Source organism: Symphalangus syndactylus, chromosome 9 (assembly GCF_028878055.3).
Source record: "Symphalangus syndactylus isolate Jambi chromosome 9, NHGRI_mSymSyn1-v2.1_pri, whole genome shotgun sequence".
NCBI classification, from domain to species: Eukaryota; Metazoa; Chordata; class Mammalia; order Primates; family Hylobatidae; genus Symphalangus; species Symphalangus syndactylus.
The window spans coordinates 21,736,605-21,763,415 of record NC_072431.2 but is presented as its reverse complement, the minus strand read 5'-3'; the positions used below and the strand labels follow the sequence as shown (position 1 = coordinate 21,763,415).

At 39.2% G+C, this 26,811-nt stretch overlaps 1 protein-coding gene across 3 annotated transcripts in view; it reads left to right on the top strand.

The window, feature by feature from the left end:
* The window catches only part of AKAP6 (A-kinase anchoring protein 6), a 627,789-nt gene that overhangs the window by 308,824 nt on the left and 292,154 nt on the right, over positions 1 to 26,811 (top strand). For all 3 annotated transcript variants that reach the window (XM_055291569.2, XM_055291568.2, XM_063645887.1), the window contains exon 4: positions 23,519 to 23,770. In XM_055291569.2, coding sequence (XP_055147544.1) covers positions 23,519 to 23,770 — 252 coding nt within the window. The remainder of the gene's footprint in view (positions 1 to 23,518; positions 23,771 to 26,811) is intronic.

The window sequence follows — 26,811 nt, the reverse complement described above, 5'->3', positions numbered from 1 at the left end:
GCACAGTGTCCTTTGAGGAATCTTAGCCAATGTTATAGGATTATTTGAATGGACCCTTCATCCTCCATTTTGGTGTGACATTGGGCATTGGGACATTAATAATGAGTGATTACTGTACTTGGTGGTCAGATATGTTATTTTGATCCATTTCTATTTCCCAGAGGGGCCTCTGGAAAAGGGCAATGAGGGTGGATTTAAAACCACAGTATTGGAATTTGATAACTTTAGTCTTCTTTTGTATGTCTAGGGCTTGCTGAAGAGTACTTATAATATGGACAGTCAGTCAAGCATGGAGCAGGCAAAATACCAAAATAGATTTTCATAACTCAGACATAAGCTGGATTCTGTGTTTTAATTTAGGCTCTGATGCTCAACAATACATTTTCCAGAAAATGTTCTAGATTGAAAATCTGTCAGTACAAATTATTTGGGTTAGTGAAAGTAAACATAAGTTTATATAAATTAATTAGCAAAAATTATGTGTTGCAATAAACCCTAAGGAATTTCGAAGGACTGAAATTTTAGTCATGCAAAGTGTATCCCCAAGGGAGCACTAAGTTCTCAGATGTCATTACTCCCCCAGTAATTACTCAAAGGCTTGAAAGTGGAAGATTCTGCATCTTAGGGTGTTGGGGTCACTCCAGGAGGTAAACAAGATCTTGCTTTGTCAAGTGATGGAATCTGTCCATAGAACTATCTCATCCCTTGTGGGTTTATATGAAAATGTAGAAGAGGACTGGTAATCTCTTCAGCTATACTCTAGGGCAAAGCAAACAATCAAATTCAAAAGGAGATGGAATAAGGTTCACATTCCCACTCTTATTTCAGATTAATAAGTGTATTTTCCTCACCTATGTCTTTATTTCAATCCTGCTACACTTAAAGAAAAAACAATCAGAGCAAACACAGTTAATAATGCTAGTAACCAGAATTAGTGATGCGTTATTTATCTGTATACCTGGCTAATGTTACCTGGCCACCTGACATAGAGCCCTAAAAGAATGAGGGTGGCTGTGAAGTGAGAGGCCCCTGCTTACACAAAAAAAGTGCTGGGAATCTGAGGATCCTGCTGCTTTGGTATAATTCAGTTGCCTGCTTTGATATTATACTTTGTATCCTTCTTGTGCATAGTTTGACATGCATTCCTTGACTGTTGTTTTGCCATGGAACTGACTTAACTTCTTGGTTGTTTAACTTCTTATTTTCTTTTTTTATTTCTCACAAAAGAAATACATCTCTAGTGGAGAAAATTTTAAACATACAGATAAACAGTACAATAAAAATCATTTGTAATGCTGCCACCTAGAGAAAATACTATGAACAGCTTTGACATATTTTTTACTTTAGTATACATAGCTATACGTTTTTTCTATATAGAACTCTTTTATAACTTCTCAGGTAACAATATGCCTTGAACATCTTCTGATGCCATTAAATATATTTTACAATGTTTTTAGCATCTGTGCATTTTTTTCATTATATGGAATACCACATCATGTTAAACTCATCTCTCTTTTTATAATTTTTCACCATTATAAACAAGTATTTGACAGCATTTCAGCAGGTAAATTCATTATTGCCTTAGAAAAGAATCCTGTGAATAAAATTATTGGGTCAATGGGAGGTAATGGAACTTTCCAAAGGTTAATCGACAGTTTGCCTTCCCATCTACCCGATATGAAAGAATGATACTGGCTTCAGAATCTGGATTTGTTGTTATCTAATTTTCAGAATCTTAACCAAAGGACTTTGATCCTATGAGGCTTCATTTCCTGTTCTGGACTCTCAGATGTGAGACCTAAAAACTTGTGTCTACTGAGGCAGGAGAATGGCGTGAACCCGGGAGGCGGAGCTTGCAGTGAGCCGAGATTGCGCCACTGAACTCCAGCCTGGGTGACAGAGCGAGACTCTGTCTCAAAAAAAAAAAAAAAAAAAAAAAACTTGTGTCTATAATATTAGCTCTCAACAGACATATTGTAGTTGTTTAAATACAAATCAACAGTCAAGCCAGTTGCTGTGGATATTTATTTATGTGGGGGAGGAAGGCATAGAAACACATCCTTAGAAGCTGTGCCATGGTCTTACTGATCTAAATAGATAAAAAGTACATCTAAGAAAGAGCTGCCCAAGGTCATACGATGAGTCAGCAATGAAATCCTAAATAGAACTTTCATTTCCTTAACTTCTTTCTCCCAGTATAAAAAGTACTTTCTCCCAGTATAAAAGTACTAATGAATAGGTAAGGAAAATTAACCTGTAAGATCCTTTATACCTTGAAACGCTCCAAAATTTCAAGAGAGTTACTAGAAATTTACATCAGATAAAACAAATCTAAATTGCTAATGGATATTGATAGATTCTTTACAAGATAAAATCTTAAATGACTGTAATGAAGAAAGAGCAACAGGTGGTATAGGGAGATGAAAATGAGACTCAAAGGAATCTGTGTGTACCTCTTGCCTGGGAAAGGATAAGTAGGAGAGTGGAGGAGTAATGGCCTGAACCCAGCATAGCAACTAAGGAAAACACAGCCAAAAGGGCCTCTCAGGACATTAATCCTAGAGTGAAGGTGGGGGTCTTAACTTTCATTCTGAATGAGCCATAGACCTTTCCTCCTCAGCTTGGTGGTATGGATCTGCACTGTTATTTCAGGGCCTGTGGCAGGGTGACTTGCAGGAGTCCAAGAATGTATTAGTCTGTTCTCATGCTACTAAAGAAAGACATACCTGAGACTGGGTAATTTATAAAGGAAAGAGGTTTAATGGACTCAGTTCCACAGGGCTCGGAGGCCTCACAATCATGGCAGAAGGCAAAGGAGAAGCAAAGGCAAGTCTTGCATGGCGGCAGGCAAGAGAGCTTGTGCAGGGGAACTTCCATTTATAAAACCATCAGATCTCATGAGACTTATTCACTACCAAGAGAACGGTATGGGGGAAACTGCCCCCATGATTCAGTGATCTCCACTTGGCCCTGCCTTTGACACATGGGGATTATTACAATTCAAGGTGAGTTTTGGTTGGGGACACAGCCAAACCATATCAGAGAGATACCTTTCGATGTCCCTAGGACTGGAACTCAAGTCTTCTGATTCTCAGTACTTGTTCTACTACTTGGAAGAAATAACAGTAATTTTACAAGGTTTTTCAGAGATACGCAAAAACTTCCAGGTAACTAAAGCTTGGGCTATCTTATGGGTGGGGTACACAAAGTAAAAGAGAAAGAAAACAAAAGAAAATCTTTGAGCTTGAGAGTAGAGCTCACCCATCTAGCACTGTCTTTATAGATGAGGAAACTGAGGCTCAGCAATCTATGAGGATACAGATAACCAATACACACAGGGGCCAAGAATTCAGACTCTTTGATGCCTAGCATGATGCAAAGTGATCTAGATACATTTTTTGTTTCATTTATTCTTTTCATGATCATCTTGAAGCTTTTGTTTCATGGTTTGTGAATTCAATATCGGTAACATCAGTATGTATTAAGACTTTATTTACATGTGGTACTAAACTTTGTGAAGCAAAATAGACAAAGTGCTTGCCCTACAAGAATTTCCTAAAGCAAAGAGACATGATATAGACAGAAATGACCTATAGACCACTGAACAAAGCAAATATATAAATTGCATAATTTTTGCCACGTGAGATGGTGAATGAAGAGATGCTCACAGTCTGTTGCTTGAAGAGAAGACCCATCTTCATAACCCTGTGACCTATATTAGTTATATTGGAAAGAAAAAAAAAAGAGTGCTTCACCTGGCATACCTAGCATTAGCGTGGAATTTCTTTGGTATATCATTGATGACTATCTTCAGTGATTTTTGTCCTTTTGCATATTCTGTGATGATCTGCAAAGACTAGAAGGGTTTGCTGAGGCAGAAAGCCTCTCAGGGTATGCCTTCTAAAACCAAAGGGCTTTTCCCTCTTTGGAGGAGAACTAATGATCACGTGTTCTTGGTCATATTTTTATTGAGCCTTTTTTCCCTTCTAGAGGGACCTTGAAGATGGTAAAGGAACCTATAAAATTCCCAATTTTTTAAACTGTATCATATGAACTGTGGTGAACAGTGAGACTAGGATATAGGTTGTTTGCTCTCAAAGACCAGATAAAGACAAATCAGAGGTGAACCTCCTCTCTTCTGTGCTGAAAAAAGGCACCTTGATCAGGTATCTTATAAATACCTATCTTAGTCTTTCGCTTCAGGACCAGTACTAGTAGTAGTATTAAGATAGTATTGCTATTCTGAAACTATCGCATATGTAACGTGAAATAAAACAAAAAGTAAGTATGGGATCTTCTAATTCTATCACCACAAATTTTTGGGGTGGAAGAAAGGAAATACGGATGTACTATAGAAGATATTAGGTTAAAACCCTGTATTCCTGAATTTGAATTGGATATATCAGTTATGAACTTAAAGGTGTTTTATTTTTCAATACATGTTTTTCCTAGCTCTATTAATTAAAAAAGCCTAGAAACAGTGACTAATTCAGTAGTAATGAACAGCCCTATTGCCTTGATGGTGGTCTGAATAAACTTTTCCCGTTAAAGGAAACCAAGCCTTCTTAGAAAAATATCTGATTTTACATCACATACGAGATGAGCAAAGAAGCTATCAAAGACTACTATTATAGAATAGTCAACTTGAAGCTAGATTGAAGGAGATCCCACTGGCCAAAGATGGGCAACTGAGCCTCAATAAGGTTAGAACTGCAGTGAATCAAAAGTGGATCATATATGTTTAAATCCATGAGTATGCAATGATATCAAGTAAGGCAACCAGTTGGTTACCTTCTGAATATGACAGAACCAATTCATTTCCTTGAAAACTAGGTAAAGAAAAAGAATCAAATATTTATCTTAACTTTCCTTTATGAATTTTACCTCTGTGATCAAATAGTTGATAAAGGGAAGCATCTTCTATTGAAGTTATTCTGGCTAATAAATGAAAACAAAATGATAGAATATCATCATGCTGGAGGCTGTTCCAAGATGGCCAAATAGGAACAGCTCCAGTCTGCAGCTCCCAGTGTGAGCGACACAGAAGACAGGTGATTTCTGCATTTCCAACTGAGGTACTGGGTTCATCTCACTGAGGATTGTTGGACAGTGGGTGCAGCCCACAGAGTGTGAGCCAAAGCAGGGTGGGCATCGCCTCACCTGGGAAGCACAGGGAGTCCGGGAATTCCCTTTCCTAGCCAAGGGAAGTTGTGACAGAAGGTGCCTGGAAAATCAGGACACTCCCACCCTAATAGCTGCGCTTTTCCAATGGTCTTATCAAACGGCACACCAGGAGATTATATCCTGCACCTGGCTCAGAGGGTCCTATGCCCACAGAGCCTCGCTCACTACTAGCGCAGCAGTCTGGGATTGAACTGCAAGGTGGCAGCAAGGCTGGGGGAGGGGTGTCCGCCATTGCTGAGGCTTGAGTAGGCAAACAAAGCGGCGTGGAAGCTTGAACTGGGTGGAGCCCACTGCAGCTCAAGGAGGCCCTCCTACCTCTGTAGACCCCACCTCTGGGGGCAGGGCGTAGCTGAACAAAAGGCAGCAGAAACTTCTGCAGACTTAAACATCCCTGTCTGACAGCTTTGAAGAAGCAATGGTTCTCCCAGCATGGAGTTTGAGATCTGAGAATGGACAGACTGCCTCCTCAAGTGGGTCCCTGACCCCCAAGTAGCCTAACTGGGAGACACCTCCCAGAAGGGGCCGACTGACACCTCATACAGCTGGGTGCCCCTCTGAGACGAAGCTTCCAGAGGAAGGATCAGGCAGCAACATTTGCCATTCTGCAATATTTGCTGTTCTGCAGCCTCTGCTGGTGATACCCAGGCAAACAGGTTCTGGAGCAGACCTCCAGCGAACTCCAAAAGACCTGCAGCTGAGGGTCCTGACTGTTAGAAGGAAAACTAACAAACAGAAAGGACATCCACACCAAAACCCCATCTGTACGTCACCATCATCAAAGACCAAAGGTAGATAAAAGCACAAAGATAGGGAGAAACCAGAGCAGAAAAGCTGAAAATTCTAAAAATCAGAGCACCTCTTCTCCTCCAAAGGAAAGCAGTTCCTCGCCAGCAATGGAACAAAGCTGGACGGAGAATGACTTTGATGAGTTGAGAGAAGAAGGCTTCAGACGATCTGTAATAACAGACCTCTCTGAGCTAAAGGAGGATGTTTGAACCCATCGCAAAGAAGCTAAAAGTCTTGAAAAAAGATTAGACAAATGGCTAACTAGAATAAACAGCATAGAGAAGACCTTAAATGAACTGATGGAGCTGAAAATCATGGCATGAGAACTACGTGACACATGCACAAGCTTCAGTAGCCGATTCAATCAAGAGGTAGAAAGGGTATCAGTGATTGAAGATCAAATTAATGAAATGAAGCAAGAAGAGAAGTTTAGAGAAAAAAGAGTAAAAAGAAATGAACAAAGCCTCCAATAAATATGGGACTATGTGAAAAGACCAAGTCTACATCTGATTGGTGTACCTGAAAGTGATGGGGAGAATGGAACCAAGATGGAAAACACTATTCAGGATATTATCCAGGAGAGCTACCCCAACCTAGCAGGCAGACCAACATTCAAATTCAGGAAATACAGAGAATGCCACAAAGATACTCCTTGAGAAGAGCAACTCCAAGACACATAATTGTCAGATTCACCAAAGTTGAAATGAAGAAAAACATGTTAAGGGCAGCCAGAGAGAAAGGTCAGGTTACCCACAAAGGGAAGCCCATCAGACTAACAGCGGATCTCTCGGCAGAAACTCTACAAGCCAGAAGAGAGTGGGGGCCAATATTCAACATTCTTAAAGAAAAGAATTTTCAACCCAGAATTTCATATCCAGCCAAACTAAGCTTCAGAAGTGAAGGAGAAATAAAATCCTTTACAGACAAGCAATGGTGAGACATTTTTGTCACCACCAGGCCTGCCTTACAAGAGCTCCTGAAGGAAGCACTGAACATGGAAAGGAACAACCGGTACCAGCCACTGCAAAAACATGCCAAATTGTAAAGACCATAGAAGCTAGGAAGAAACTGCATCAACTAACGAGCAAAATAACCAGCTAACATCATAATGACAGGGTCAAATTCACACATAACAATATTAACCTTAAATGTAAATGGGCTAAATGGTCCAATTAAAAGACACAGTCTGGCGAATTGGACAAAGAGTCAAGACCCATCAGTGTGCTGTATTCAGGAGACCCATCTCACGTGCAGAGACACACATAGACTCAAAATAAAGGGATGGAGGAAGATCTACCAAGCAAATGGAAAACAAAAAAAAGCAGGGGTTGCAATCCTAGTCTCTGATAAAACAGACTTTAAACAAACAAAGATCAAAAGAGACAAAGAAGGCCATTACATAGTGGTAAAGGGATCAATTCAACAAGAAGAGCTAACTATCCTAAATATATATGCACCCAATACAGGAGCACCCAGATTCATAAAGCAAGTCCTTAGAGACCCACAAAGAGACTTAGACTCCCACACAATAATAATGGGAGACTTTAACACCCCACTGTCAACATTAGACAGATCAACAAGACAGAAAGTTAACAAGAATATCCAGGAATTGAACTCAGCTCTGCACCAAGTGGAACTAATAGACATCTACAGAACTCTCCACCCCAAATCAACAGAATATACATTCTTCTCAATACCACATCGCACTTATTCCAAAATGGACCACATATTTGGAAGTAAAGCACTCCTCAGCAAATGTAAAAGAACAGAAATTATAACAAACTGTCTCTCAGACCACAATGCAATCAAATTAGAACTCAGGATTAAGAAACTCACTCAAAACTGCTCAATTGCATGGAAACTGAATAACCTGCTCCTGAATGACTACCGGGTACATAATGAAATGAAGGCAGAAATAAAGATGTTCTTTGAAACCAATGAGAACAAAGACACAACATAACAGAATCTCTGGGACACATTCAAAGCAGTGTGTAGAGGGAAATTTATAGCACTAAATGCCCACAAGAGAAAGCAGGAAAGATCTAAAATGGACACCCTAACATCACAATTAAAAGAACTAGAGAAGCAAGAGCAAACACATTCAAAAGCTAGCAGAAAGCAAGAAATAACGAAGATCAGAGCAGAACTGAAGGAGATACAGACACAAAAAACCCTTTAAAAAATCAATGAATCCAGGAGCTGGTTTTTTGAAAAGATCAACCAAATTGATAGACTGCTAGCAAGACTAATAAACAAGAAAAGAGAGAAGAATCAAACAGACACAATAAAAAATGATAAAGGGGATATCACCACCAATCCCACAGAAATACAAACTATCATCAGAGAATGCTATAAACACCTCAATACAAATAAGCTAGAAAATCTAGAAAAAATGACAAATTCCTGGACACATACACCCTCTCAACCAGGAAGAAGTTGAATCTCTGAATAGACCAATAACAGGCTCTGAAATTAAGGCAGTAATTAATAGCCTACCAACCAAAAAAAGTCCAAGAACAGACGGATTCACAGCCAAATTCTACCAGAGGTACAAAGAGGAGCTGGTACCATTCCTTCTGAAACTATTCCAATCAGTTGAAAAAGAGGGAATCCTCCCTAACTCATTTTATGAGACCATCATCATCCTAATACCAAAGCCTGGCAGAGATACAACAAAAAAAGAGAATTTTAGACCAATATCCCTGATGAACATTAATGCAAAAATCCTCAATAAAATACTGGCAAACCGAATCCAGCAGCACATCAAAACGCTTATCCACCAAGATCAAGTTGGCTTCATCTCTAGGATGCAAGGCTGGTTCACCATACGCAAATCAATAAACATAATCCATCATATAAACAGAAACTAAGACAAAAACCACATGATTATCTCAATAGATGCAGAAAAGGCCTTTGACAAAATTCAACAGCACTTCATGCTAAAAACTCTCAATAAACTAGGTATTGATGGGACGTATCTCAAAATAATACGAGCTATTTATGACAAACTCACAACCAATATCATACTGAATGGGCAAAAACTGGAAGCATTCCCTTTGAAAACTGGCACCAGACAGGGATGCCCTCTCTCACCACTCCTATTCAACATAGTGTTGGAAGTTCTGGCCAGGGCAATCAGGCAGGAGAAAGAAATAAAGGGTATTCACTTAGGAAAAGAGGAAGTCAAATTGTCCCTGTTTGCAGATGACATGATTGTATAGTTAGAAAACCCCATTGTCTCAGCCCAAAATCTCCTTAAGCTGATTAACAACTTCAGCAAAGTCTCAGGATACAAAATCAATGTGCAAAAATCACAAGCATTCCTATACACCAATAACAGACAGAGAGCCAAATCTTGAGTGAATTCCCGTTCACAATTGCTTCAAAGAGAGTAAAATACCTAGGAATTCAACTTACAAGGGATGTGAAGGACCTCTTCAAGGAGAACTACAAACCACTGCTCAACAAAATAAAAGAGGACACAAACAAATGGAAGAACATTCCATGCTCATGGATAGGGAGAATCAATATCGTGAAAATGGCCATACTGCTCAAGGTAATTTATAGATTCAGTGCCATCCCCATCAAGCTACTAATGACTTTCTTCACGGAATTGGAAAAAAACTACTTTAAAGTTCATATGGAACCAAAAAAGAGCCTGCATTGCCAAGACAATCCTAAGCCAAAAGAACAAAGCTGGAGGCATCACACTACCTGACTTCAACTATACTACAAGGCTACAGTAACCAAAACAGCATGGTACTGGTACCAAAACAGAGATATAGACCAGTGGAACAGAACAGAGCCCTCAGAAATAATACCACACGTCTACAACCATCTGATCTTTGACAAACCTGACAAAAATAAGCAATGGGGAAGGGATTCCCTATTTAATAAATGGTGCTGGGAAAACTGGCTAGCCATATGTAGAAAGCTGAAACTGGATCCTTCCTTATACCTTATACAAAAATTAATTCAAGATGGATTAAAGACTTAAATGTTAGACCTAAATCCATAAAAACCCTAGAAGAAAACCTAGGCCATGCCATTGAGGACATAGGCACAGGCAAGGACTTCATGACTAAAACACCAAAAGCAATGGCAACAAAAGCCAAAATTGACAAATGGGATCTAATTAAACTAAAGAGCTTCTGCACAGCAAAAGAAACTACCATCAGAGTGAACAAGCAACCTACAGAATGGGAGAAAATTTTTACAATCTACCCATCTGACAAAGGGCTAATATCCAGAATCTACAAAGAACTTGGACAAACTTACAAGAAAAAATCAAACAACCCCATCAAAAAGTGGGCGAAGGATATGAAAAGACATTTCTCAAAAGAAGACATTTATGCAGCTAAAAGACACATGAAAAAAGTGCTCATCATCACTGGCCATCAGAGAAATGCAAATCAAAACCACAGTGAGATACCATCTCACACCAGTTAGAATGGCAGTCATTAAAAAGTCAGTAAATAACAGGTGCTGGAGAGAATGTGGAGAAATAGGAACACTTTTACACTGTTGGTGGGACTGTAAACTAGTTCAACCATTGTGGAAGACAGTGTGGCGATTCCTCAGGGATCTAGAACTAGAAATACCATTTGACCCAGCCATCCCATTACTGGGCATATACCCAAAGGATTATAAAGACACATGCACACGTATGTTTATTGCGGCACTATTCACAATAGCAAAGACTTGGAACCAACCCAAATGTCCATCAATGATAGACTAGATTAAGAAAATGTGGCACATATACACCATGGAATACTTTGCAGCCACAAAAAGGATGAGTTCATGTTGTTTGTAGGGACATGGATGAAGCTGGAAACCATAATTCTGAGCAAACTATCGCAAGGACAGAAAACCAAACACCGCATGTTCTCACTCACAGGTGGGAATTGAACAATGAGAACACTTGGACACAGGGTGGGGAACATCACACACCGGGGCATGTTGTGGGGTGGCGGAGGGGGGAGGGATAGCATTAGGAGATATACCTAATGTAAATGATGAGTTAATGAGTGCAGCATACCAACATGGCACATGTATACATATGTAACAAACCTGCACGTTGTGCACGTGTACCCTAGAACTTAAAGTAGAATTTTTTTAAAAAAATATCATCATGCTACAACCCCCAGTACATTACCAGATCTAGGCACCACTGACCAGCAATTACTAAAATAGTTGATATCACCAACTCTCAAAAAAAAAAAAAAAAAAAAAATCAAAGTTGGATACTTCTCTCTGTCTCTCTCTCTCTTCTTTTTTTTGAGATGGGGTCTGATTCTGTCACCCAGGCTAGAGTGCAGTGGTGTGATCTCAGCTCACTGCAACTTCTGCCTCCCAGGGTCAAGCCATCCTCACACCTCAGCTTCCTGAATAGCTGAGACCAAAGGCACACATCCCTATGTCTGGCTAATTTTCATATTTTTTGTAGAGATGGGGGTCTCACTTTGTTGCCCAGACTGGTCTCGAACTCCTGAGTCAGGCAATCTGCCAGCCTCAGCCTCTCAAAGTGCTAAGATTACAGGTGTGAGCCACCATGCCTGGCCATGAAGTTAAATGCTCCTTCTGATTAAAAAAAAAAAAAAAATACTGTGGTACTTCCTGTTTTGTCAAAGAAATTGAAGCTGAGATGAATCAGGCCTCAGGATCCAGATGCCAGTTTGTAGAGAGTAAAGAGGACAGAAGAACCAGCAGCCTGGACTGCTTCATGTGGCTTCAATCAACAAATCCAAATTGTGGAAAACTCTGCAGGTCTAATCCCAAGTTCTTCAACAGATAAGTTGTATGAAAAAGAAATAAAGATAGAAAAACAGATTAAAAGAGACTTAAACTGGGTGTGGTAACATGTGCCTATAGTCCAGCTACTCCAAAGGCTAAGGTGGGCACATCGTTTGAGACTAGCCTAGGCCAAACAGCAAGAGCCTGTTTCAAAAAAAAAAAAAAAAAAAAGGAGAAGAGACTTAAAAGACATATCAAGATAAAAACTGGGAAAAGTAAATTATTATATCCAGGTACTCTTGTGCGGGAATGATTACTATGCAAATCAGGATAGTGGTCACTTTTGGAGGGATGAAGCCTCGGTGATGGAAAGGAGACAGATTGAAGCAGTTCTGGGGTGGGGGTGGCTGGTAAAGTTCTAAATTTTGACCTGGGTGGTTGTTACAAGAATGTTTTCCTTATAATAATTTACGAAGCCATATATATAAACATATAGTATACATGTAAATAGGATATTTACATATATACATATATATTACATACATATATTAAATATATTTATTTGTGCGTGTAAGACAGTCATCTGTTTCATTTTATAATAAAGTGTACAAAAAAGCAAAAGAGAAGGTATGTTAGAAAAATCCACAGACCTGATGCTGCCCTAGAGATTATACAACACTATCAGGACTGGGTAAATAAAGTTATGGAACGTTGTTTTCTGGTGCACAAAGAATGTAAATTCTACTGTAGACATATCTGTGTAATATCAGTGGTGGGCTACCTTTCAAGTGCTGGGAGGTTTTGTTTTTACAGTGCGTAGCAGCAGGCTTGCACATAGTTCCCACTTCAGCATCAGTCAGCCTAGACAGATGACCCATTTCTGGCTCCGTGTTTTTCAATGTGTGGTGCATAGAACACCAGCATGATGGCCACCACATGCTTAAGAAAACGCAGGTTCTTTGGCCCTAGCTGTCTTTAAAAGGAGTAGCCCAGGAATATGCATGGTTAACAAGCACACAGCAAGGTAAGAACCACCACTGTCTTCTCTATTAATTTCTACCTGCAACACTGCTAAAAAAATCAGTTCTATGAAGATGTCTTGGGGAAGGTATAGATATTCTGAACAATTTCCGGAAGAGCTATTGAGAGTCAAGACCATAGCTATGATTTTTTTAGTGAATGAACTCAGATTTTGAACCTGTATTGTGTCGTGTAGAATACTGAATGCAAGAATGACTAAGCAGTAGCTTGCTTGGAAAACAATTTCTCCAGTGTACAGTAGCAATTGTCAGTTTTCCTCCAAACTTTTTGTTTAGGGTTTATTCCCGGTCAAATAAGTCAGAGCCTGGTATTAGGTATTTAAAGTGAAAGCTCAGTAAATGAATCCTCTGAAGCTTTTTAATAACAATTTTATGCAAAAAATTTTCAAATCATGGAAAGCAAAGCAATCTACGTTTGTATATGGCCAGGTATATCCTGACAGAACTTATAATTGCTCCTTTCTCAGTTGAAGCCAGAGGAGACTTTCAGAGACGTGAAGGCAGAAGTGTGAATGCTTCCAAGACTGTATTCTGCATCTTCATCCTTCTCTTTCTATCATCTCTCCCACGCTTCCAAATCTGCTCACTTTTTCAGACCCTCTCCTAATCAAAGCAGGAGGTGACCCAGTGTCAGTGACTGCTGACATTACTTGCTGAGTAAGTGCCAATTAGTGTAAATATACTTCAGAAAGAAAGTTATGCTACTATTTGCTTTTTAGGGGTTTACCTCTAATTTGTAAAATATAATATTTTATGCAATTGAATTCAGTTTCACAAACATCCTTTGTATCTGTATGGCAGTGTCCTGACAGTGTGGCATTATAGATAACCAAGACAAATAAGACACTTTTCCTGCTTCTAGAAAGATACAGTCTAGTTAGGGAGATGGATGAGTAACAGCTAATAATAATAGCAAATCATTTCCACATAAATTAGCTCATTTTAGTCATGACACTCTCATAATTTTAGCACTAAAAAGAATAACTACTGTTTGTAGAGTTCGTCAAACTTTGGAGAGAAGTTCTATGATTATCATAAAAAGTCAGGATTATTCCCACTGTGCTCCATTATAGTCATTCTTTTATTTTTAAATTTGAGACAGGGTCTCACTCTGTTGCCCAGGCTAGAGTACAGTGGTGTGATCGTGGCTCATTGTAGCCTTGACCTCCTGGGCTCAAGTGATCCTCCCACCTCATCTTCCCAAGTAGCTGGGACTACAGGTGCATGCCACCAGGTCTGGATAATTTTTTATTTTTATTTTTTTGAGACAGCCTTGCTCTGTCATCAAGGCTGGAGTGCAGTGGCGAAATCTCAGCTCACTGCAACCTTTGCCTCCCGGGGTCAAGTGATCCTCCTGCTTCAGCCTCCAGAGTAGCTGGGATGACAGGCACCTGCCACCATGCCCCACTAATTTTTGTATTTTTAGTAGAGACGCAGTTTCACCACATTGCCCAGGCTGGTCTCAAACTCATGGACTCAAGTGATCCACCCCCCTCAGCCTTCCAAAGTGCTGGGATTACAGGTGTGAGCCACAGTGCCTGGCCCAGGCTTGGATACTTTTTGTATCTTTTGCCACATTGCCCAGGGTAGGGTTTTGCCACATTGCCCAGGGTGGTCTCAAACTCCTGGGCTCAAGGGATCCTTCGATCTTGGCCTCCCAAAGTGATGGGGTTGCAGGTGTAAGCCACCATGTCCAGCCCATTATAGTTATTCTTAATATGACAAAAGAAGAAACTAGGTTATTAGAAAAGTGTATTTGCGGCCAGGTGCGGTGGCTCAAGCCTGTAATCCCAGCACTTTAGGAGGCCGAGACGGGCGGATCACGAGGTCAGGAGATCAAGACCATCCTGGCTAACATGGTGAAACCCCATCTCTACTAAAAATACAAAAAATTAGCCGGGCGTGGTGGCAGGCGCCTGTAGTCTCAGCTACTCGGGAGGCTGAGGCAGGAGAATGGCGTGAACCCAGGAGGCGGAGCTTGCAGTGAGCCGAGGTCGCGCCACTGCAGTCCAGCCTCTGGGTGACAGAGCGGGACTCCGTCTCAAAAAAAAAAAAAAGTGTATTTGCTAGAGGAAAAATAAAGAAGAGGTAGTCTAGTTTGTGTTTTTTAAAATAGTATTTTTATAACCAGTTTAGATTCACAGCAAAATTAAGAGGCAGGCACAGAGGTAGCCCTTACACCCTTATATCCCCTCGCATTAAGCTTTCCACACATGCATAGCTTTCCACATTGTCAGCACCTCCCACTAGGGTGGTACATTTGTTACAATTGATGAACCTACTTTGGCACATCATTATCACCCCAATTCCATAGTGTACATAGTGTACATTGGGTTCACTCTGTCTTGTACATTCTACAGATTTTGAGGAATATTAAATTATGTGTATCCACTTTATAGTATATAGAACAGTTTCACTGCCATAAACATCCTCTTCTCTACTTAGTCTTCCCTCCTTGCCCCAAGCGGTCTGGGAGCCACTGCTTTGCCTTTTCCAGAATGTCACGTAAATGGAATAGTACAGTTTGTAGCCTTTTCAGATTGACTTCTTTCACTTAGTAATATACCTTTAAGGTTCTTCATGTCTTTTCATAGCTTGATAGCTTACTTCTTTTTAGCACTGACTAATACTCTATTGTCTAGATATACCAAAGTTTATCCATTCACCTACTGAGCTCCTTGGTTTCTTCCAAGTTTTGGCAATCCTTGGTTGCTTCCAAGTTTTGGCAATTATGAATAAAGCTGCTATAAACATCTGTGTGCAGGTTTTTCTGTGGACATGAGTTTTCAACTCCTTTGGGTAAAAACCAAGGAGTGCGATTGCTGGATTTTATGGTGAAAATGTTTAGCTTTGTAAGAAACCACCAAACTGCATTCCCACTACGATGAATGAGAGTTCCTGTTACTCCACATCCTCACCAGCATTTGGTGTTGTCAGTATTCTGAATTTTGGCCATTCTAACGATTACATAATGGTATCTCATTGTTTTAATTTGCATTTCCCTGATGACTTATGATATGGAACCATCTTTTCATATTCTTATTTGTCATCTGTCTATTTTCTTTGGTGGGGCATCTGTTAAGGTCTTTGGACTGTTTTTTAATTGGGTTGTTTGTTTTCTTTTTGTTGAGCTTTAAGACTTCTTTATATATTTTGAATAATGATCCTTCATAAGTCTTTTGCAAATATTTTCTCCCAGTCTGTGGCTTGTCTTTTCATTCTTTTAATGATGTCTTTCACAGAGCGTAAATATTTAATTTTAATGAAGTCAGCTTATTAATTCTTTCATAGATTGTGCCTTTGGCGTTGTATCTATTAACAAAAAGTCATTGCTAAACCCAAGGTGATCTGGATTTTCTTCTATGATATCTTATGGGATTTTATAGTTTTGCATTTTACCCTTAGGTCTGTGATATATTTTGAGTTAATTTTGTTAAGGGTGTAAGGTCTATGTCTAGGATTATCATTATTATTATTACTTGCTAGTAGATGTCCAATTCCAGCACCATTTGTTGAAAAGACTGTCTTCTCTCTTGTGTTGCCTTTGCTCCTTTGTCGAAGATCAGTTAACTATTAACTTATGTGGGTCTACGTCTAGGCTGTCTAGTAGGTCTACCCTTAAGTCTGTGATATATTTTGAGTTAATTTGTGTTAAGGGTGTAAGGTCAATGTCTAGGATTATCATTATTATTATTTGCTTGTAGATGTCCAGTTCCAGCACCATTTGTTGAAAAGACTGTCTTTTCTCTATTGTGTTGCCTTTGCTTCTTTGTCAAAGATCAGTTAACTGTTACTTATGTGGGTCTTCCCCTAGGCTGTCTGTTCTGTTCATTGATCTGTTTGTCTGTTCTTTTGCCAATATAACATTGTCTTGATTAATGTAGCTTTGTAGTAAATCTTGAAGTTGGGTAATATCAGTCCCCCTGTTGAGTTCTTTTTAAATATTGTTTTGGATATTCTGGGTCTTTTGCCTCTTCACATAAACTTTATTATTATTATTATTTTTTAGACAGAGTCTCACTCTGTCCCCCAGGCTGGAGTGCAGTGGCGCGATCTCGGCTTACTGCAACCTCTGCCTCTTGGGTTCAAGCGATTCTCCTGTCTCAGCTTCCCAGGTAGCTGGGATTACAGGCATGCAACACTGCTCCCAGCTAATTTTTGTATTCTTAGTAGAGATGGGGTTTCACCATGTTGGCCAGGCTGGTTTTAAACTCTTGACTTCAGGTGATCCACCTGCCTTGGCCTCCCAGAGTGCTAGGATTACAGGTGTGAGCCACTGCGCCCAGCCTCTTTACATAAACTTTAGAATCAGTTTGTTATCTATAAAATAACTTGCTGGGTTTTTTACTGAGTTGAGGCTGTACATCAAGTTGGGAAGAACTAACATCTTGATAATATTGAGTCTTCCTATCCAGGAACATGGAATACCGCTGCATGTATTTACTTCCTTGATTTCTTTCATCAGAGTTTGCAGTTTTCATATAGATCTTGTACATATGTTTTTAGATTTATACCTAAGATTTCATTCGGGGGGATGCTAGTATAAATGATATTGTGTTTTTTATTTCAAATTCCAATTGTTCATTGCTGGTATTTAGGAAAGCAATTGACTTTTATATATTAACCTCATATTCTGCAACCTTGCTATGATTGCTTATTAGTTCCAGGAGTCTACTTTTTTTTTCCATCCTGTCAGATTTTCTACATAGATGATCATATCATCTTTGAACAAGACAGTTTCATTTCTTCCTTCCAAATCTATGCCTTTTCTTTCCTCTTTTTATCTTATTGCAATAGCTAGGACTTCTAGTATGATGTTGTAAAGCAGTGCTGAGAGGAGACATCCTTGCCTTGCTGTCAGTCTTTGTGGGAAAGCTTCTAGTTTCTCACTGTTAAGTTTGCTGTTAGCTATAGGTTTTTTTTTTTTAGATATTCTTTATCAAGTTGAGAAAGTTCCCCTGTACTTCTCCTTTACTGAGAGGGATAGTTTACTTTTGGGGAAATAAAAATATATTGCCATAGGGAAATCTATCACTCTGTTTTTGGAGAAAGTACAGTTTTGATAGTCAACTGAAGATTACTTTATACTCTGCGATAGGAAGGTTTTTTGTATAAAGTTGCAATTTCAATTTCAAAGGTTTACTTGTGAGTTTTATTGCAACTAACTGTGATATTTCTTTAATCTGTATTTTAAAATATAAAGTACATGTATTAGGTCAGAATCTCTTTTTAGCTTTCTGTAATAAACACATACACATATGGTGAGCATATGGGTAAAGAAACTTTTTTTTTTGGAGACAGGTTCTTGCTTTAAGACAGGTGATTTTCTTGCTTTGGCCAGGCTGGAGTACAGCGGTACGATCATGGCTCACTGCAGCCTACACCTCGTGGGCTGAAGGCATTTTCCCACTTCAGCTTCCCAAGTAGCTGGGACTACAGGTGTGTGCTACCACACTTGACTAACTTTTAAACTTTTTTATAGTGATGGGGTCTCCTGTGTTGTCCAGGCTGGTCTCAAACTCCTGAGTCCAAGCAATTCTCCTGCGTCAGTCTCCCAAAGTGCTGGGATTACAGGCATGAGCCACCTCACCCAGCCATTAGGGGAATTTGCCTTTCTTTCCTTTTTTTTTTTTGGTTTTTTGAGGATTTTATTTGTGCGACTTTATGAAACTGAGGTGCCAAGTGTTGCTTCAGTACCTGGGTGAGGATGCTTGGAGGGCAGACATCCTTCCAGATACACATGGAGCCCTGGAGACTGGCAATTTGAGGCACCTTGGCAGAATGTTGATCCACGTGCATTTGTAATTTCACAGGGAAGCCTTTAAGATGTTTTGAGAATGGTTGAGAAAGGATGTGATGGCCTCATGATGAGGCAGCAAAGAGATCGCCTCCCAGGGACAATTAGCAGGAGCTGAGAAGTCACACTCAAGAGTTATTATAGTAAGCAATCAGAGCAATCACAAGAAGGGTGCCTCATTTCTGTCCCTAGCTGGTGAAAACTGGACCTACTGGTTAAATATATAAGAGTTACCTTAACATCCCTGCATTTGTTTAGAAGAAATAAGATACAATGAAAAAGTATACAATAATATGTTTTACAAAAGGAAAAGGTACCCCTCTCACATAAGCATACAACCCAATTTAAAAAAAAAAACAAAAAAAAAACCAACTGACTCAGCCAACTAGAGTTTATTTGTAAACAGTCTCAGATCACCTCAGTGTTTGTATCAGCTGCTTCAGTAACCACAGAAGATTCCTGTCTCATTGACAGGAGACAGCAGCTTCAATTTTGAGACAGCAAGGTATCTGGAAGGTTGAGTGAAGTGAGCAATTAGTAACATAATGTATTCAATGCATTTTGTTCTGTGAGTACTGAATGCCACGGTGCTATTATGCTATGTGTGAATTAAACAAAGCAATGTAGAGGGTCACTTTCCCACATTAGCACAGTAATATCTGTGGAAAAAAATCTTATGCAACTTTGAAGATATTGTTAACCATTGTCATTTGTATTAATTCACTTTGAGATGGGCTCCTGGTTAGCTTCATTTTCCTTTATACTTGCTAGAAAATAATATGGAAGCTACACAGAATTACTATATAAAATTAGTGCTGATGATCACAGTACCATCATGACTTTAAAGAGTTGTGCTTTTTGTAATTTTCAAGAATAAGAAGGCAGTGTGTGATCCAAAATGAATTTTATGTGTATTTTACTGAAACTATAAACTGCTTTTCCTGTATTAGTTTAAAAATTATCATACAGCAGAATTGACTTTCTTTTTTGGTATACAGCTTAACCCATGTGTAGATTTGCATAACACCTCCACAATCTATACCAAACAGTTCCATCAGTCTGCCAAACTCCCTTGTGCTATCAGTTTCGAATCATGCCCTGCCCATCCCCAGTCTCTAGTAGTCACTCATCTATTGTCTATCATTATAGTTTTGTCTTATGATAATATTATTTATATAAATAGAATTATACAGTGTGTAACATTTTGAGACTGGCTTCTTTCACTTAGTGTAATGCTTTTGAGATTTATCCAAATTGTTACATGTATAGTGGTTCACTTTTTAAAGAACTGCTGCATATTGTATAGGCATACCATAGTTCGTTTATCTATTTACCCATAGAAGGACCACTTACCCATGATCAGTTTACCTATTGAAGGTTTTAGCGATTGTGGGCGGAGCTTCTTTTCATTTTTGTGTGCATGTAAGTTTTCATTTCTCTTGGATAAACACCCAGGAGTGGGATTGCTGGGTCATATGGTAATTGTATGTTTAATTTTATAAGAAACTGCTAACCTGTTTTCCAGAGTGATTGTACCATTCTGAATTCCCATAAGCAGCATAGTTTCCGGTTGTTCTAGAAGTCCTTAGCAGTTGGTGCTGTCAGTAATTTTTTTATTCTAGGCATTCGAATGGTTGTAAACTGGTATCTCACTGTAGTTTTAATTTACATTTCCATCTTGGCTTATGTAGTTGAAGATTTTGTAATGTGCTTATTTGCCATCATTATATCTACTTTCGTAGGTCAGCACTTGTGGGAAGGGTGTTTTTTTCCCCTTAGGGGTCCATCTGCTTCTGTGGGAATGGGGCCAATTTACCTTGCCCAGTTATGTAGGGAGTAGGATGTGAAAACCTAAGTTAACTGGCACCAATGATACCTTAGTGCCCTTTATATACTGTTTTCCCTGGATAGTTTCCTGGCAATCTTGACCCATGACCTGGTTCTGACTACATTCCTACATCTATTACGAAGGAGCCAAATCATGTATAAGAGGAACAGATGGCATGTGCTTTGACATGATGCTTTCCTGGTGCCAAGGCTCTATGTAACATTTTGTATTGCAGGGTGGTGTGGAGTAGATGAGAAATGTATATATGGCTATTCTGAGCTGGTAGCATAAACTTACCCAAGTCTTTTTCTCTCCTAGGTATGTAAGATATTCTGCATCTTTAGCATCAAAGTGAGACGCCAGAGACAGAGGCTAACAAATCTGAGTTATGAGTCAAGAGTATGAGGAAGTGGAGATTACTGCCAAGATAGTAGTTGAACAGTGATCACTATAGATGCTGCCCATAGCATAGGCATACCTCATAGATGCTAGGAGGAGGGTAGTATTTGAGGAAAGGGTACTGGAGGAGCTGGTGGCCTGGATGAGATTGAAGAGCACCTGTAGTGGGAGACAGGAGTGAAAAAGTTGAACAAATAGAGGTTGGTGGCATAGGGGACTTTCTGATATTGTTACACAGGTGAAGTGACGGTGAAGTCCACAGTAGAGCTAGGGTAGAGACTTGTCCCAGTGGAATGGGTACGAAGGTCCTGGGAGCTGTGGAGTAAAGGAAATTTGAGGCTACCATGTTGGTTGGTTCATCAGTGTGAACACTGACATTACCAAAGATAATGCCATGCTTGGTATAGAGAGAGTAAAATGTGAACCAGTTACATTCTTCAAAGTAATGTAGAGGAGTAAAAGGGAAGAATGTACGTAACAGCAATCAGGCAGGAAGATGGTAAGGTTTATCAGACTAGGCACCTACTGGGAAAAAAGGGTGTTAGTATGAGAGTGAAAGAGTAATGATCAGAAAGTGCCCCAGTGGCAAAGAGGCATTGAGGCCAGCCTTTCCCCCATCATCCCTACTATAGTCCCTCAGGTGAGGACGGGGAGAATGAGTAGCCTTCCCTGGGAGGACAACAGGGGAAGTGGGATTCTTGGGCAGAATCAGGTTTGGGTGAGTCCAGGAAGTAGATGGATTCTGTGAAGAAGAAGGAGTGTTTTTTTACAACAGAATGGGGGAAAAGTATAGAGAATTTGGAAGAACTCAGCAGTGGGAGGAAGGGAGTTTCTCAAAGTGGCACAGAACAACACAGAAATGAACATCCTAAGAGGACAAAAGATACAGGCATTTATTTTGGGGTAGTGGTCAAGAGGTGTAGGGAATACATGAAGTAGATGCTCCAACCAGAAATCCCAGGCAATGTGGAATATCTGATGATAGCAATGAGAGCCCTGCTCTTTTGTAATGAGGCCAGCAGAGATGAGCTAATCTGGCTGTGATTGGTTCTCATGTACTGGCTAATAGATTTTTTGCCCTAAATTTCTTTTGGACTGCATTACCTTGTGGGTCACATTTGGGAGAACCTTACCTAATTAGTGCTTCAAAGTTCATCTAGTTTCAACTGTTTCAAGTTATGATCACCAGTTTGCACAACTGTCACCAATTCGTTCTTGGGTTTCAAGAACTAATATTGGAGCACTCATTGGAATTGTACAATTAATATTCATAATTTAGCACAACTTGTCATTCTTCAATAGATTTTTTCCCTTGTACATTTTAAGTACAGATTATATATTTTCATTTTTCTCTTTAAAAAAGTAACTGAATTACTTGAAATCAGAAGATTATGTTTCCAGCATAGAATGACTGTTTTGACACGGATGGTAGGGCTCAGAACTCAAATGCTATCTTCAAATTTTGGCCTTAACAAAAATCATAAATAAAAGTTCAATTTTAAAAAATCACTAATGTACAACTAAAAACAAGTAACTGAGCCCTTTTAGCTGACACCATCATTTTGATGTTTAATGGTCTCTTAAATTGCCCAAGTAAATACTACCATTGATGCCACTCATTTCACGCTGCTGGCCTCTGACAGCACAATGGAAATTTGGGAACTTGTAAGAACAAGTGACATGTCAGATACCAAATCTTCCTACCTAATAATATGTGTCAAGGAGACTGAGACTGAATTAGTAATGTTTTTGTTTAAAATGTCTGCATGAAACAAAACAAAATTGTATTTTGTCTTTTTTCATCTTTGGAATTTTTCTGGCTTGGTTTCATAAGAGTAATTCTGCTTGCAAAGTGTGGGTTGAAAATTTCGATATCCACTGTGAATTTAGGCTGGGTGCGGTGGCTCAAGCCTGTAATCCCAGCACCTTGGGGGGCTGAGGTGGGTGGATTACCTGAGGTCAGGAATTCAAGACCAGCCTGGTCAACCTGGTGAAACCCCGTCTGTACTAAAAATACAAAAATTGGCTGGGCATGGTGGCAGCCGCCTGTAATTTCAGCTACTCGGGAAGCTGAGGCAGGAGAATCACTTGAACCCAATAGGTGGAGGTTGCAGTGAGCCGAGATTGCGCCATTGCACTCCAACCTGTGTGACAAGAGTGAAACTCTATCTAAAAAACCAAAAACAAACAAACAAAAAACACTGAATTTGAATATTAAGTTGTGTACTTGTGGGAGAGTGACAATTGCCCCTTACATCAAATACCCCATAGTTCATTGAGAATGGCTGAGAGTGCCTATGAAGCACACATTCTAGGTTATCTTTCTTCAAAGGTGTCTAGATGATGCTTCTAACCTGAAATATTGTGTGCCCAGTGTAGCTTAGTGCTAGCAAATAAAACAGCCATTGGTTCCCTTCCAGAATACCCAATAAACAATAAAAAAGAGAACAGACAGTGAATTGGAGAGATGCACCTCTCACCTTGGCTGACTTTCAGTTTGGGCATCTGATGGAATAGTAGGATTTGTGTGGTTTAGAAAAAGATTAATTTACCTAAATGACTGAAGGCCCAGTGCACGGGAATATGGCCTGCAACTGGGTATCTGAACTAAAACAAAGGCCCCAGGTATCCAACGTGCTACTGTTGACCCTGATAATTGGTGTTAGGTAAGAGTGAACTTTTCTACCACCCTCACCTCCCTCCAGGATAAGGCAAAGTAGTCCTCACATATTTTGCTTTTCTTTACTGCAGGACATTTGTGAAGATATTTCTGATCATGTTGAGCAAATCCATGCCCTCCTTGAAACAGAGTTCTCCCTAAAGCTGCTGTCTTACTCTGTCAACGTGATAGTGGACATCCACGCAGTGCAGCTCCTCTGGCACCAGCTTCGAGTCTCAGTGCTGGTTCTGCGGGAGCGCATTCTGCAAGGTCTGCAGGACGCCAATGGCAACTACACTAGGCAGACGGACATTCTGCAAGCTTTCTCTGAAGAGACAAAAGAGGTGAGTGTTTTCCTTGAAGTTAAGCAATGCATTGCCAGGTATGACCAATTGAGAATGTTTTCAGTTTAGAGATGTAGGATAGGAATTCTTTGTAGGTAAATAAGCAGGCCCTGATGGGCTTTGAATCTAGGCATAGTGACTAGAAGCTAGGGCACTTCTAATATGAATGGGGCTTTAGACCAGAGTTAGCTCATACCTGGTAATTTGCACATATCCCATTCATTGTTATTGATGCTAACCTGGCTTCCTTTTCCTCTTCAATTATTTAATAAATATGTATTGAGTACTTATTATGTGTCAGACACTCAGTGCTAAGAATATAATAATGATCAAAACATGGTTTCTGTATTCAAGTAGCTTTGAGTCTAGAGGAAGATGGGGCCAAGTGAATAGACATTCAAGCCAAACTGTGATAAGTCTACAAGATGCCATTGGAGGGCAGAGAAAGAGGCACCTAATTCAAACAGGGGAGGCTTTCCAGAAGAAATGACTCTACCTGAGACGTAAAGGAGAGACAGGAATAGACTAGTGAACAGAGGCAGAACATGTTCTAGGCAGAGGACATGGCATGATCAAATACCCAGAGATAAGAAAGAGAATGGCAGGCCCAGAGAGCTACCAATAGGACTGGAGCAAAAAGCCCAGGGAACCAGGAGGCAGGATTTGGGCTAATAGGTAAGCTGAGGTCAGATCATGAGGATAAAGAGCTTTCTAAACCCATATTAAGAGATTTGGACTTTATTTTGAGGACAAAAGAAGTGTTTGTTCAGCAAACTCCCATGATTCATGTTTTAGAAGAATCACTCTAGATACAGTGAATCAAATGGACATTATAATATTATACAAAATATATTTGATTTTTCTTATTTATATTCAGTACCTGAAAGATTTTATTGTTATTCTTGATGAATAACTTAAGAATGGACCCTGTACATCTGAATTCAAGTGAACTCTCTCATTCTTAAATAAAATGGACACATATTTATAGAAAAAAAAGTGTTTTTGCTTGCTAAGCAGTGGCTGTACATATACATATACATATGGATACCATATATGGATACATTGCATGTGGGGAGTGGTGGGTGTGTGTGCGCAGGCATGTGTGTTTAGTCCTTTGGCTCTTAATACCCAGTTTAGTGTTCTACTATTAGTTTGTGGAAAACATATATTCTACAAGTTTATAAGGCACTTAAATTAATATATGAGATTCAAAGGCCTTATAATGAGTGTTGCATAATTCATTAATTTATTGACTTATTAATGTTTCAGTGGCTCCAACATTATCAACAACACCAAACAAATCTGTACCTATTCTCATAAATCATTTATTCGTGTTGATTTTTGTTTATTCAAAATAAAGTTTCTTGCTGTGGCAAACTCTCCGCAGCGCCTAGAAGTCTGTAGGAATCAAAATCGACTAGGCTTACCTCTAACTTTAAGTCACAGTCTTTGTTTTCAGTTAGCTCTCCCTGTTACTGTGGCAGCGGGGAAGCGATGTAGACTTCAGTAGAGTAACCATGGGATGAACATGTGAGTTGTGTGTTAGTTCCCAGATGCCATCCCTCCCAAGTTAGATCCCTAGAGGGTTCTCAACTGGGACTGTTGTGGTTATGGGAGACTATAAAGAATCTCAAGCTGACCACCTTTGCCCTAAATCTGATATCCTTGATAGAATGTGCTAATGGAGATCAGAGATGAGGAAGGTTTGTGTAACCTCTAGAGAGATCTTTCTTTAGATATCTACCTGGCATCTTCAAGTCTATATGTTCTTCTCTTACCCCTTCCCCATTTGTTGTCCAACACCCAATGCTCTGTCCAGCATCCAGTGCTGGTCAGTGATCAAATCTGCCTGCTTTCTACTACTAGAAGGAGATGAAAAATCATTGATTCAAATCATATATTTATTAAATCAATAAACATTTATTGATAATCAGCTCTGTTGTAAGAGCTGGAGATATAGCAGTGCTCTAGGGTTTATTGTTATTATTGTTCTGTGGAATACATTCATCACACTCTTAATTGAACTTGTATCACTCATGAAGTAGTAGCTCAATAAATGATGAAGAGCCATGGAGGGTAATTGTTGTTGTCCGCTGTTTTTACAACTGTGTTGTGAATTTACAATAAGTAGCATCTATTCTCACAACACGAACTCAGCAATTATGAATGGATTTGATTAGAAGCAGTTTAGTGCATTCTTATGTTTGAAGTCAGTCTTTAGTCCTGTTGTAGAGATTGAAGAAAATTTTTGTATGAGGGGTAAAGGAACAGTAGATTTTCAGTTATCCACTTTGTGGATATATTTCTATGAATTAAAGTTCTGCCTCTATAACCATACTTCCTGAAGCTGGATTTCTGATCCTTTATTTCTGTGTGTCTAGTGTGACTCTGTGAGGATGAAAAAACAATATATGAACTTTATTCTTTATTTAAATATGGAGCAGACCATATCTAGTAAAAATTGGCTAATACCTTACTAAAATAAAACCAGTCAATAACTAAACAAACAAATAAAGAACACTTGAAGGCAAAGCTCAAAACTGTTTAAAAAATACGTTGTTCTGCAATTTTCTATATTCCAGACATTGTGATAAGCACTTTAAATTTGTTTCATTTAGGAAGGATGGTAAGGGATATTAAAAGTAGTTCCCTTTTACAGATGGAGAAACTGAATTTAAGAATAGGTTAAGTGAATACTTCTGTGTAACAAACCTGCACATCCTGCACATGTACCCCGGAACTAAAAATTAAAATTAAATTTAAAAAAAGAAGAAGTTAAGTGAATACTTAAGGATATAAATCTAGGTGTACTTAAACAAAACAAAACCAGTTTTTAACTGATTTCTATTTTAATAATAATTATTGTTTCTTCCCTGCCTTTCTTCCTTCTACTCTATTTATTGATTTCTTACTATGTATAAGACTCTATGCATTCAAAGATGAATAACACATGTTAGAAATGACCTTCATAATTTTTTTGGTCCTCACGTAGTTCTGAGAGGTAGGCAGAGCAAGTGCTGTTATCCTCAATTTACAGGTAT